Source organism: Mesocricetus auratus, unplaced genomic scaffold (assembly GCF_017639785.1).
Source record: "Mesocricetus auratus isolate SY011 unplaced genomic scaffold, BCM_Maur_2.0 Super-Scaffold_100003, whole genome shotgun sequence".
NCBI classification, from domain to species: domain Eukaryota; kingdom Metazoa; phylum Chordata; class Mammalia; order Rodentia; family Cricetidae; genus Mesocricetus; species Mesocricetus auratus.
Genome location: NW_024429188.1, coordinates 43,160,593 through 43,173,614, shown reverse-complemented (window position 1 = coordinate 43,173,614; position 13,022 = coordinate 43,160,593). Strand labels below are relative to the sequence as shown.

Here is a 13,022-nt window from a genome sequence, read left to right as displayed (position 1 = left end):
TAACTTCCACTCAGTGTTCCCATCTAGTGTCTCAACCTTTCTAGCATTCATCCAACTCCTCTCTGGTTAGAAATAATTGCACCCATGGAGATGTGATGGTCTTGTGTTTCCTGAGGACCTCAACAAGAACTATGACTAAATGACTGCTTCAGGCTTACAGCATGACCAAAAATACTTCCCATCTTCCAGAACAAAGGGAAAGAAAGTGAGAATGTGAATTTCTCTTTGTTTATTTACCTCTTCAAATCACAAGCAGGTATCTCTTCCTGAAGTCACCTAAGAACGTCATTTCTTTCTGTAAAACTGATCTTTTAGCAAAGTGCTAGGTTCACAACAAAATTCAGCACAAAGTAAAGATAGTGTTCATGTTCTCCCATTCTCACATATGCAAAGTCTCCTCTACTATCAATATTACATGGTTTTCAATGGTATAGTTATTGAGCCTCCATCCATAATAATCTTTACTTGAAGTCCATAGTATTATTATGGAGCATCATTGAACTTCTTCCATCTGTAACTCTCCACATTTGGCATGTACCTACAGTTACAGCATTTTGCAGAATAGTTTTAATAATTTAACAGTCCCCTCTGTACTGCTCCTATTTCTCTTCTTCCCCAACAATCCTTAGTAAGCACTGACATTTTCATCAGCTCTATAGTTTTAACTTTTATTGGAATAAATATAATGATAAATAGCATTTTCAGATAGATTTCTGTCACTTATCAATATGTATTTAAGATTTTTTCACTTTTTATGGCTAAAATTATTTCTGCTAATATTGAATAATATTCCATTTCTTTTTTTGTTTGTTTTTTGAGACAGAGTTTCTCTGTATTGTCTTGGAGGCTATCCTGGAACTTGCTTTGTAGACCAGGCTGGCCTCGAACTCACAGAGAGCCACCTGCCTCTGCCTCCTGAGTGCTGGGATTAAAGGCGTGCACCACCAACACCCGGCATAATATTCCATTTCTGAACAGTGTTTCAAGTACATATTCACCCTCTGGGAAAAACATTTTTTATTCCAAAATTTTACCAATTATGAATAAAGATATAGTAAATATAGGTGTATGTTTTAATAGAGATAAGAATTATTGACTTATTTAGATAAATACCAAGAAGCACAGTTGGTGGATCATATAGAGAGTGTGCACCTATTTCTTTAAGAAATGATGTAAGTGTCAAGTGGCTATTCCATTTTGCAGTGGGTATTTCTACTTCTATTTTTCGTTATAGCCCTTGGTAATCTTGGAGCTTTGGATTTGGGCCATTAAAAAGAATATATGCTGCTACCATGTCAGAACATATTCCAAGACTAGAGTTGTATGAGAATTCTGAGTGCTTGTGAGAAAACTTCAAGAAAACATGACAAGCGTCTTGTGACCTTAGTTTCTTCATAACACAGAATTGTTCTTGGAATGTGATTTTGTGCCGCTCCCAGAGGCAGGAGATAGGAGTGAATTTACTTCATCTGTTGTTATTTATATACTTCTATGGAAAAACATGTTTTTGCCATGTGTGGGTTATCCTTTTGGCTGCATACTTTAAATAAGAGTAGAAACATATATATAGTATGTTATAACAAAAAACCTGAAATATGTATTAATGTACAAAAATCACTTTAACAAGAGTAGAAGCATATATACAGTATGTTGTAACAAAATAACCTTAATTTAGCATCAAAATAAAAAATCCATACCAATGTAAAATATTTGAGATTAATAGTTTAAATTAGATTCAATAATCTACCCTCTTACTCTATCACTAATAAAACCCTCTATTTATGTTCAGAAAAAGATTCCTGAATTTAATTTCCTTTGCTTAGTTTATTTTCTTAACATGACCAAGAACAATTTGCAGTCAATCCCCTTAAATGATGCTCAGTGTTGGGGGCTGAGTTGGATAAGGACTCCTCAGCAGCCTAGGGCCTCTCTCTTGCTACCATATTCTTGATGGGGTGAGTGGCCCAGTGCTTCTTACTCCTTGGAGGGCATATACACCATGGGGTCTACCAACATGTTGCTGTAGCTATACTCATTGTCATACAAGAAATGAACTTTACAAAGTTGTTATTAAGGGCAATGCCAGCCCTAGCATTAATAGCATAAGGGTGACTATCACTGTTAAATTCACAGGAGACAACCTGGTCCTCAGTGTATCTCAGGATGCCCTTCAGTGGGCCCTTGAATGCCTGATTCACCACCTTCTTGATGCTATCATACTTAGCCGATTTCTCCAGACAACATATCATATCCATGATAGACACATTGGGGGTAAGAACATGGAAGGCTATCCCAGTGAGATGCCCATTCAGCTCTGGTAAGACCTTGCTCACAGACTTGGCAGCTCCAGTAGATGCAGGGATGATATTCTGAGCAGCCCCACAGCCATCACACTGCAGCTTCCCAAAGGGGCCATCCACAATCTTGTGGGTAGCAGTGATGGTATGAACAGTGGTCATTTGTCCTTCCACAATGCCAAAGTTGTCATGGATGACCTTGGCAGGGGGCTAAGCAGTTGGTGGTACAGAAAACATCACTGACAACCTTGAGTGAGTTGTCATACTTCTCATGGTTCACACCAATAACAAATATGTGGGCATCAGCTCTGGGCAGAAATGATGACCCTTTTGGCCCCGACCTTCAAGTCGACCTGACCCTCTCTGTGTTGATGAAGACATCAGTAGACTCCACAACATACTTAGCATCAGCATCACCACATTTGGTGTTGGCAGGATCTCGCTTCTGGAAGATAGTGATGGCCTTCCCGTTAATTACAAGTTTCCCTTTCTCAGCCTTGATGGTGCCATTGAACAGGTCATTGGTAGAGTCATACTGGGAACAGGTAGTCCATGTGGTTGAGGTCAAGTAAAGGGTCAATGACTGCAACAATATCCACTTTGCCAGATTTGAAGGAAGCCCTGGTAACCAGGCACCCAATATGGCCAAATATGTTCACTCTAATCTTCACCATCATGTCTTAGGGAGAAATCTGTTACTGCACAATTAGATGCTACTGTCTCTGCAATAGGAATGAGTAGACAGTCAATTATTCTTTTTTAACTACTTGAGAGACAGTGTTTATTTCAATAGCAAATAGAAAACTTCAGAAATATGTTAAAGTTCTTTTTGTCAAAGCATAGGAATCCTAGTTTTGTCGTTTCTTTTTACATTAATTTAAAAGAAAATACTTAGTCTCTCATTCTCTATTCATATAAAATTCAAGGAGGGCTTGTAAATTCTTTTCGTGAAATATGCTTCAGTATCATGAACCTGAACAAATTGCTCAGGCAGTTACTCAGAGCTCCAAGGACTTACTTAGAGATTGGATATAGTTTCACAAAGTGTAGCATCAATAACCTCTGAAGTTGACATTTTTACGTACAACATTTGCAAGGACCATTTTTCTGACCCAGAATTAACAACTCTTTCTTTTACAAATTTAGAGGCAGAAAAAAAAATATTTTCTACTTATCTTGAAGAGGTTTTTCCTAGCAACCAATTAAGACCTGAACTATTTCAAAGTTAAACTATGTAATTCTGCCAGCACTTAGTGTATAAACAACTTGTGAACATTCAAATATACAGTATGGGAAAAATAAGCCAAAGGTTCATTCCTTAGGCAGTGATTAAAAGCATGCAGCTCTTTACTTCCTTAATCATCTGTACTTGACCCTTCATTTAGATCTGAATACTCTGGAGAGCCCTATTCCTGATGTTAACATTCCTCTTTGCTGCCTTTGTTTCTAAGCAAAGGGTTTTTATGCAGCATTAAAGGCTACAATTGGACCTCATCCATTTGCATATCCCCTGCCTTTGAACTAGAACACCCAGCATCCATGAAACTCTAGTACAAAAGATTTAATGCACAGAAAGATTGCTGCTTCTCGGTCAGGCACATGATGCCCAATTATTCTTTATTGGAACTAAGAAATAATAGATAAACATCAGCTTAAGAGGATAAAGGTATTAGTACAATCAGTGAAATACCGAAAATGTTTTCCCACAGTCACCAAGGTGAAATTTAAAGTCATGTGCTTCTGAAGTTCAGTCTTAATCAATCAACAATCTACCAACACAATAGGGTTAATACTGACTTTTCCCAACGATAGGTAAACTTTAGATCTCCCAGGCCCCTGGAATATCTGAGGTCTTTATCCAAGTCTGTGTGTACTTTGTTTACTTTGAGGTGGTGGTGGAGTTTGAATGTTTCCTAAAGGAATATTGAAAGAAGTAGCATGTGTGAGGGTAGAGAATGGAAAGCCACCAAGACTGTAAATCAACAAGCATATCTTTGCCAATGAAATACTGAAATATTTCCAATTTGAGCAGTAAATAAGCACTGCCTCAAGAACAACAAAATAAACTCACTTGGATAGCCCATGACTCAGTGCTTAATTCTTGCCTTGGTGGAGATTCTCCTGGTAAAGAACTGTATTGTCATCTATTGGATATGGAGTACAAAGGCAAGAGCCAGTTGAACTTCACAGTGACTCTAAGTTATTTAATTCCTCCACAAGACTAGAAATATTACACATAACTCTTCAAGGAAGACTTTTCCCATATGTTTAGGAGCCATATCCTAAAAGCCCTGCTTCTTGATCATGTGTCATAACATCCATACATTTTTTATGAATGACAAGCCTGTATGATTTGACTTCTGCCCAGTGAAAGAGAGACGTGTCTTGTCCCTAGGTTAACTCTGCGACAGAAAGAAGACATGGGGGACTTTTGGGTTTCTCCTGTATGGACATATTTCTAAGACTAGTCACAACAGGTAGAAAAGCTTAGTAAGTTGTGTGTATATCAAGAAGGCAGAAAAAGAAGCACATAAATACATTCTTGCATTTAAGGCTGAATAAGGTTGGAAGAGCAGAGGCACAGAAGTGATCCTCACTGTAACAAGAACTCATCTTCCTCAGACTTTGGAAGGGAATCTCTCCCTCTTTTAAAGTTTTGTTTCTGTATTTCCAGAGTTTTTAGATAACCATGCAAATAGTGAAAAACAGTTTTTCTTCTTCTTTCCTGATCTGTGTATTTTTCCTTTTCTGTTTTATTCCATTGCCTAGGAAGACCAGTATCAGGTAAAAGGGAGTAGTCAGGGGAGATACACATTCCTTTATTCCTGCTCTTGCTGGAAAAACTTGTAGCTTCTCGTCACTGTTTTATTAGCTGTATGACTTTGTAGATGTTCTTTATTTAATGAAGAAAGCTGTCCTTTATTTCTGGTTTGTTTATATTTATATGAATAGGTGTATAAATGTTACACATAACTCTTCTGCACCTATTGACATTGTCATATGATTGTTTTTTCTTAGGCCACTGATGGACTAAATTACATTAATTGATGTTGAGGCAGTCCTGTATACCTAGAATACAGCCCAATTGTACTTTGTGTAAGTAAATATTTCCTAATTAGCATTTTTAGTAAATCCTTTATTGTACCATTTTTTCACCTCAAGTTTCTCCTGAGTAATTCTGTTGACTTAGAATAAACTGAGAAGCAGTTTCTCTATTGGAAGAGACTGTAAATGAACTGACACACTGCTTTCTTAAATGTTTGCTGGAATTCACCAGGGCACCCATCTGCAGCCATTGCTTTCTGTTTGGAGCATTAATAATTGTTCTTTCATTTTAAGTACATATAGGATTATTCAAATTGTCCATTTCTTTTTGTGTGAATTTGCTAGATTGTATCATTAAAGGAATTTATATACTGATATAGGTCAGTAACATTATGATCATTGGCACTCATTTGTTATTATCATTCTAACAGTCTTATGACCTATAATGATAATGATGGAGAAGTGATAGAATTGGTAATATAAAGGAACTGCCGATAGATTTATTTAGGAGCCATAGGCAGGCCTGTTAGAAATAAGGAAAATTGAGCATTCTATAATGGAAATGTATGTTCACCAGGACTGACTAACCATTAGGCCCCATTCCCATGACAAAGAAGAGGGTCCTTACTAACAGCCAGCCATTAAGCCCTGATTCCCATCTGAAAGGACATACCTGTAATGGGCAGTTCATGGAGTGTACCATAGGGCCACAACTGCTACTAAATTCTGGTCTGCTATTAAGTCTCTTATGTCCAAAGACTTCAACTTAAAGTCATGATGTAAATCACACTCCAGGGGCCAGGGAGACTTTTGTTTTATCCATGAAATATTTTAAATTATATTTTAAAGTTTTTAAGTGTTAATTGTGATTGTCTTATTTTTTTTCAGTTACTGTTTTCTAGTTTGGGTCCACTGTGGTTAAAAAAACACAAACTGTAAGATTTTGTCTTTCTTAATAATGTTTATTATATGCTCCAGGATATCATCTATTTTGTACATGAATGTTGAATACAAATTTTTGTGATAAGTATAACTCAAATACCCACAACAAGTGAACTGAAAAATAATCACATTATTTAATACAATAGAATACAACTCATATATTATTTTTAAAATCAAATGCCATTTTATACAACAAAGAAAATAGATCACATAGTACATATGACACAAAATTGTATTTATTCACAATTACAGAAAATGCAGACTCTCCACTAGATACAGAATTTTTAACAGGGTGAGTCAGCTTCTCTGTATGTAGCTCATGGTAGCTTCAAACTTTCAATGAAGTCTAAGCTGACTATGGACTTTAGTCTTCTCTACTCTGCATTCCAAGCATTAAAATTATAGGCATGTACCACAATAGTTGGTTTTGGTAATCTTTTTCTTTCTTCATTAGGAAAATATGATGCCACTTGCTTCCAGCTTCCAGGGTTTCTAAAAGATACCCACTGTCACTAAAGTTGCTGTTACTTTTTGGCTATTTCCATGATTATGTTTGTCTTAGCTAGGATTTCTACTGCTGTGAAGAGACTTCATGACCATGACAACACCTATAAACGAAGACATTTAATTGGACTGGATTACAGTTTCAGAGATTTAGTTCATTATCATCATGCCTGGAAACATGGCAATGTCCAGGTAGATGTGGTGCTAGAAAAAGAGCTGAGCGTTTTACATCTTGATCTGCAGGCAGCAGAATCAGCTGTGTGTCACTGTGGACATAGCTTGCATATAAGACCACAAAGTCCACCTCTATACTGACTGACACACTTCCTCTAACAAAGCCACACCTTCTAATATCGCCACACCCTGTGGGTATTCAAAAATAATTCTATGGGGGTCATATTCATTCAAACCATCACAATGCTGTACCTTGTGTTTTTTTAGTGTAAGTATGATATGACTTTGCTGCTCTGGGTAGAGAGTCATATGATACAAAACTAACACATTATATTTTCAGTCCTGCTGTCCCTATTTACTGATTTTCTCTTTCTTCTTCTGTTGTTGCCTCTTTAATTATCTCCAGGGTCTAGTTATCTTCAGGGAGATCTAAATGTACAATATGTTGTTCAAACTAGAGGCTTAATTATATTTTTGAAACCTCACTTTTGTGTCTGGAAAATCAATTGTAAGTCTAGAGAGAATCTGAGAAAAACAGCAGGAAAAGAATACAATAGTCCAGGAAGTAAATGGTTGCGATTTTTTGCCGTCTTTGTTTTGAGAAACTGTTTCATTCAGTTGCCTATGCTGGTCTGGAACTCAATATGCATTCTAGGCTGACCTTGACCTCATGGCCCTTATGTCTCAGTGCTGGTATTATACACATAAACAACCATGCCTAACCTAACAAATGATTAAGCTTTTAAATAAGTGGGAACCAACAAAGATATAAGAAAATGAAGATATTTTTGGTCCAGCAAGATGGCTCACTGAGTAAAGGTATTTATCATACAAGCCTGATAATGAGTTCAATCTTCAGAACTTACATTGGGGGAGAAAACCCATTTTTGCAAGTTATTTTCTTACCTCCATATACATGCTTTAATATTTGTTCCACAATAGTAATAAACAAAACAAAATAGTTGAAACATAAAATATTTTAATGATGTCTTGGGGAGAAAGCAAACAAGACAACACTATGGTGTTGATGTTGGGAGCAGGTAGCATGAGAAATGAACAAGACGAGAGTACTACTTAACTACTTTTTGCATACCTTATATCCATACTTGGAAGAACCTCAGTAAAAAAATACATCCTTTTCTAAAATGCATTATGTTTGCTTACAGAAATGGTTCATTGCTCATGTAGAGGACCTGGGTTTGATTCCCAAGCCTACATTCAATGTCTTGCAACCATTTAATTCCAGCTGGTGGGTGGAGAGGGGTATCAGGATCTGATGTCTCTGACCTTGCACCACCACCCCCAACATACTCATAATTAGAAAATAATTTTTAAAAAATAAGTCTTTTAAAAAATGTCATGCCATCTGGGCGGTGGTGGCATATGCCTTTAATTCCAGCACTCAGGACGCAGAGGCAGGCGGATCTCTGTGAGTTTGAGGCTGGGCTGGTCCACAGAGTGAGTTCCAGGACAGCCTCCAAAATAATACAGAGAAATCCTGTCTCAAAAAACCAAAAAAAAAAAAAAAGTCATGCTATACCTATATCTCCCAGTCTCACATAAACACACTAAGGACTTCACAGTTATATGTAACTTATCAACATTAATTGAATGGGTTCCTCAGAATAGACTCAATTTTCAATAATCTCCTTATAAACAACAGGTCAAAGGTAGGTTCTCTGCTGCTGCTAAATCTAACACTTGAATTGTGGGAAACTGTTGTAAAAGAAACTCAAAGTGATAAAAACTGACTTTATACAGATTTACTAATAGATTTGCTTAGGAGAGATTAAGTCATGAAAGACCCCTACCCAGGGCCCCCTAGGAAAAGAAAAACAAGGCCAGGCCGTTGCCTAATGAAAAAACCCAGACCAGGTGCCTAGCCCAGCTGGTGCTTCAAACAGGATGTCAAACAGGTTCTGTGGTCACCAGAGCAGTCATGGGACCCGGATAATAATTGCTGAAGCATGCCGGGGTCTTTCATGAGGAAGACCAGGAAACTTAGTCTGTGGGAACTACCCCGCCCCCAAGATGAGCCAATGAAATGCCTGTTGCTATGCTGATACTTACGTAACCATTAAAACTCTATAAATATTGTGCTCCCTGCAAGCCCGGTATGCTCTGCACCTGTGTTGCAGTAGCGTCGGCAGGCGCCTTTGTACTCAATAAATCACCTCTTGCATTTGCATCCAGTGGTCTGGCCCCGGTTCTTGGGCAGAGGGTTCGGTTCGGTGCCCGGCGCTTTGATGCCGAGGTCTTTTCAGTCACACAAGTTGAAACTTAGCCTAAGGAGCACTACCTATAAAATATATCAAAGGTAAGTAGCATGCTTGTTAAGAGAAGCTTTTTCTTTGCTAGCCGCTTTGGTTTATCTCCCGCCAGTTGCCTGGGCTCTGCCGCTTTGTAGTCCCCAAATAAACACACAAGACGCTGTATTAATTATGAAGCTGTTGGCCTTGCTTGTTTCTAACTGGCTAGCTCTGACTTAAGTAATTACCCCATAATTGTTAATCTAAGTATGTTTCTTACCGGAGAATAGTTCCAGGCTTCCTACCCCCATGGCGTTACATGTTGACTCTCTTGTGTTTCTCCTTCCCAGAGTTCTCCTGGACTCCTAGTCCCTCCTATCTTGGTTCCCTATAGGCTCAACAGTACTTTATTGACAAATGCACAGGACTTCCCCCAACACATGCTCACCGGGCCTGTTACAGATAAGTAAAATTAATGATGCTCATATGTGAGTATTTATTCACCAGGACTGACCAATCAGTGGGCCCTGATTACTATACCAAGGACATATTTTTACGGGGCAGCTGGAGTTGGAGCAGCATAGGGTCATAGCCATAACTAAGCTCTGGTCTGCTACTAAGTATTCTATGTTCCTATCAGGAAAAACAAAGTCTGTTACAGGGAGTCCACCACAGAAGACTACTCAGACATAGTTTATATCCAATTGAAAGTCTTTATTCCAGCCAGCTGGGACTACACTCAGGTATTTGGGACTCACGTATAGCACTGCAAATTTAGAGTGAGGGGTTTTTAAAGGCAAAACCATATCCTGCTATCTTGTTCAGCAGCTGCAGCGAGAGGTTTCACACAAGCAAGCAGTATAACAGAAACTAAGATAATCAATTAGTTGGAGGGGGCGGTTTACACAAGTAGGCAGATGAAGAGAAACCAAGATAAAATAGCTGGAGCATCTTGACTTCAGGTCTCTAGAACAGATTTGGGTAATTTTCCACAGAGCTTTCCATCACAGAGATCAAATTCTAATCAAACCTAGAACAGCTTCCCCAAAGATATAAGATGGAAGAACCTCAGTACCATCTTGCTCTGTTACAATTCTGCCACGAAGAAAGGATGACCCTGAGGAACAGCTATTCAAAAAGGACTAACACTGGTATACTTAAAAACAATTATGGCAATACCTGTGCTTTGTAAATCTCCTACCTGCCTAAGTGGCCAGACTTACAGTGTCCTGTTTAAATTGTTCAAAGTCTAATCTTGGGCAAGGGCAGAACAAGATGTTAGGATGACAGTGTTTGTGGGATGCATACGCCTAAGGTATATGTAAGTTAGTAAAATCTTCCATTCATTTCTGACTCTTATTTGCACTTTGGTTAAGAGCCTTTATTTTATCTCTAAGTGTGTAGAGTGATTTCTCACTAAGAAGGCACATTATTTCTATAACAGGATAATGGGTAATTAATATGTTCCTCCACATCTACATCTATGTTCCCTAGATTTTCAGAAATTATCCGGAAAGCCACTGACCATGGATGAACAAAATGCATTATTTTAGCATTTGTTAGCTTTTCTGGCCTCTGACCTGTAACATTTTATGGCAACTGGAAACCAACTCTGTGGGTTGCTAACTAAGTAAACAAGTTGCTAGGCAACCTCACAATTTGAAATCAAGTGGGTAAGAAAGACAAAGCACAGTAGAAGTTTCCATAACAAAGGGAAAATAGAACCTTTTTGGAATCAAAGAGATGAAAATTTGAGTCTCCACTTAATTTGCAGCTGAGACACCCTAAGTAAAATAATTTAATCTCCACTTTAATGAATCTAGGGAGTCCAGTCCAATCAGTAATTGGAATTATTTGCTATGTGTAAGAATATCTCTATGCACCCTTGTTATTACCTTGTTTTCTGTGTGCTCTTTTTTTCCAACCCAGGGACTCTCTTTTATTAGGCAATCACTTTACCACTCAGCTATATCCCCATCCCACTGCTATGATCATTACTCTCCATGTTGCCCCGTCTGTTCTCCATTTACCATGTGGAAACTGTAGTCTGTCTTAGCTCATTCCTATTTTCTTGTGTGTGTTTTCTGGATGAAAGTTTCAGAGAGGACTGAAAAGGCTGGCAAAAATGGGATATTGCTGTAAGGTACAGGAAGGAATGACTCTGTTCTATAAAGAGGTTTACAAATTGCTAATATGCCTCTTATTCCCCCATCTACCAAATCACCATGCATACATCTACCTCTTTTTTCCCAGGGGACAGGTACCTTCTCTGGCCACTTTTCTTGGTATTCCAAAAATGGTTAGTACTCATAGAACTTCTCTAAGATGTTACCACTCTGACAAGGAGGCTTACTTTGAGAAAGCACACAAATCTCTAGGATCCACAAAGGGTGTGTAGATCTATAATTTGCCTCCCCAGATTACTGAAATTCTTTCATTTCAAACGTAATTCCACCTCCCAATTGCCATGGGAATCACCAAAATCACCAAATTCAATATTCCAATCTTTTAATAAGTACTTTAACGGACAAGATTTACTACTTCAAACATGAAGAGAACATGCAAAATTCCCTTTAGTACCACTGTGTAGAAACCTGAAGGACTGTTTTACAGGTGTTTCTGGTTCCAGAGGTTGTAGATGCTCACAACAACCACAACCCTTTCATTTACTTCTCGTAAAATAGTCCATTGCCAAATATTGCCAAATATAATTAAAGTGTAATTTGGATTCCCACTGCCCACCCTATCTCTCATTTTCTATCATGCCTATATTTTTGGTCCTTTATTTAGTTAGGGATTATCTTTGTGGCTCATCATTTGCCCTCAATTACGAGGGCAATAAATAAAAACCGAATTAGATACCTTTTTCTTGGTGTATATTCTGTGAGAACAATTATGATCTAAGGATTTCCGTACCTTCCAGTACTGAAGGGTGACATATCCTAGCTGCTGAAATCTGTATACAAAAGAATTTGCCCAATCCTAACTGCCTCGGGTTGCAAGGAAATAAAGAAAAAGTGAGAGCCTGTGATTTCCATGTAAATAAATAAAGAAATAGCCAGATAATTTTGATTTCATCCTCTGCCTCTCCACTACCCGTACCCCTTGACAAAAGAGTTTGCTGCTAGTACATGGCTTCCTGGGAGCATGGTATACATTCCAGATGTGTTTTCTGAAGATATCTTCTGGTTTCCGCTATTACTGCTTCAGAGACAGAAGCTTGAAGCTATCATCAAGAATGGACCTCCTGTTGCGCCGAAGCTTTCTTTGTCGATGCTGGTACCAGACTATACCACCAAGAGCCAGAGCAACAAGAAGCAGAATTATACATATGGCAATCAAAACAGAAGACAGAATTTCAGCATCCTTTATGGGGATTGTCATGCCCAGCATCTTCACATTGCCTTCTCCAATTTCTCTTAGGACCACTGCTGAAATGGAGGAAGAGAAAAAGGACACTCATATATAATGTTACCTTTTGTAGACGTCTCCTAGAAAAATAAGTCCATGAAAATAGGACAGACAACCTGTCCCCATTTTTCAAATCAGCTGACGAAGATCAATTTCAAATATATAATCACATAATTATAAAATCACAGCTGGAAGCTCCCCTTGACAATCAGTGATGTACCTATTCTGTTTGCCCATGGGAAGACCTAAGAGTCACTGGAGAATACTTAAAACCTTATGCTATAGAAAAAACAATAATTAGACTTGGTCAGCCTGAACTCATAGGGTAGAACTAGGAGAAATATGTGAAACTTCATGAAGAACCATTGAGTCAATACAATTTATCAATGTTCATTCTAGC

At 38.1% G+C, this 13,022-nt stretch overlaps 2 protein-coding genes across 6 annotated transcripts in view; both read right to left on the bottom strand.

Moving 5' to 3' along the window:
• Positions 1–2,006: 2,006 nt before the first annotated feature.
• On the bottom strand, positions 2,007–6,045 carry LOC101833705 (glyceraldehyde-3-phosphate dehydrogenase-like). The gene is made up of 3 exons (XM_040743748.1): positions 6,016–6,045; positions 2,656–2,832; positions 2,007–2,507 (listed from the first exon to the last, which is right to left on the bottom strand). The coding sequence occupies exons 1-3, from the start codon at positions 6,043–6,045 to the stop codon at positions 2,007–2,009; spliced, it is 708 nt and encodes a 235-aa protein (XP_040599682.1).
• Positions 6,046–9,904: 3,859 nt separating this feature from the next.
• Positions 9,905–13,022, bottom strand: part of Heph (hephaestin) — a 93,488-nt gene continuing 90,370 nt past the window's right edge. For 4 of the 5 annotated variants that reach the window (XM_040744224.1, XM_040744223.1, XM_040744221.1 and 1 more), the window contains one exon: positions 9,905–12,642. In XM_040744224.1, the coding sequence (XP_040600158.1) occupies positions 12,410–12,642 (233 nt within the window). In that variant the 3' untranslated portion in view covers positions 9,905–12,409. The remainder of the gene's footprint in view (positions 12,643–13,022) is intronic. The other variant, XM_040744225.1, reaches the window with a different exon arrangement.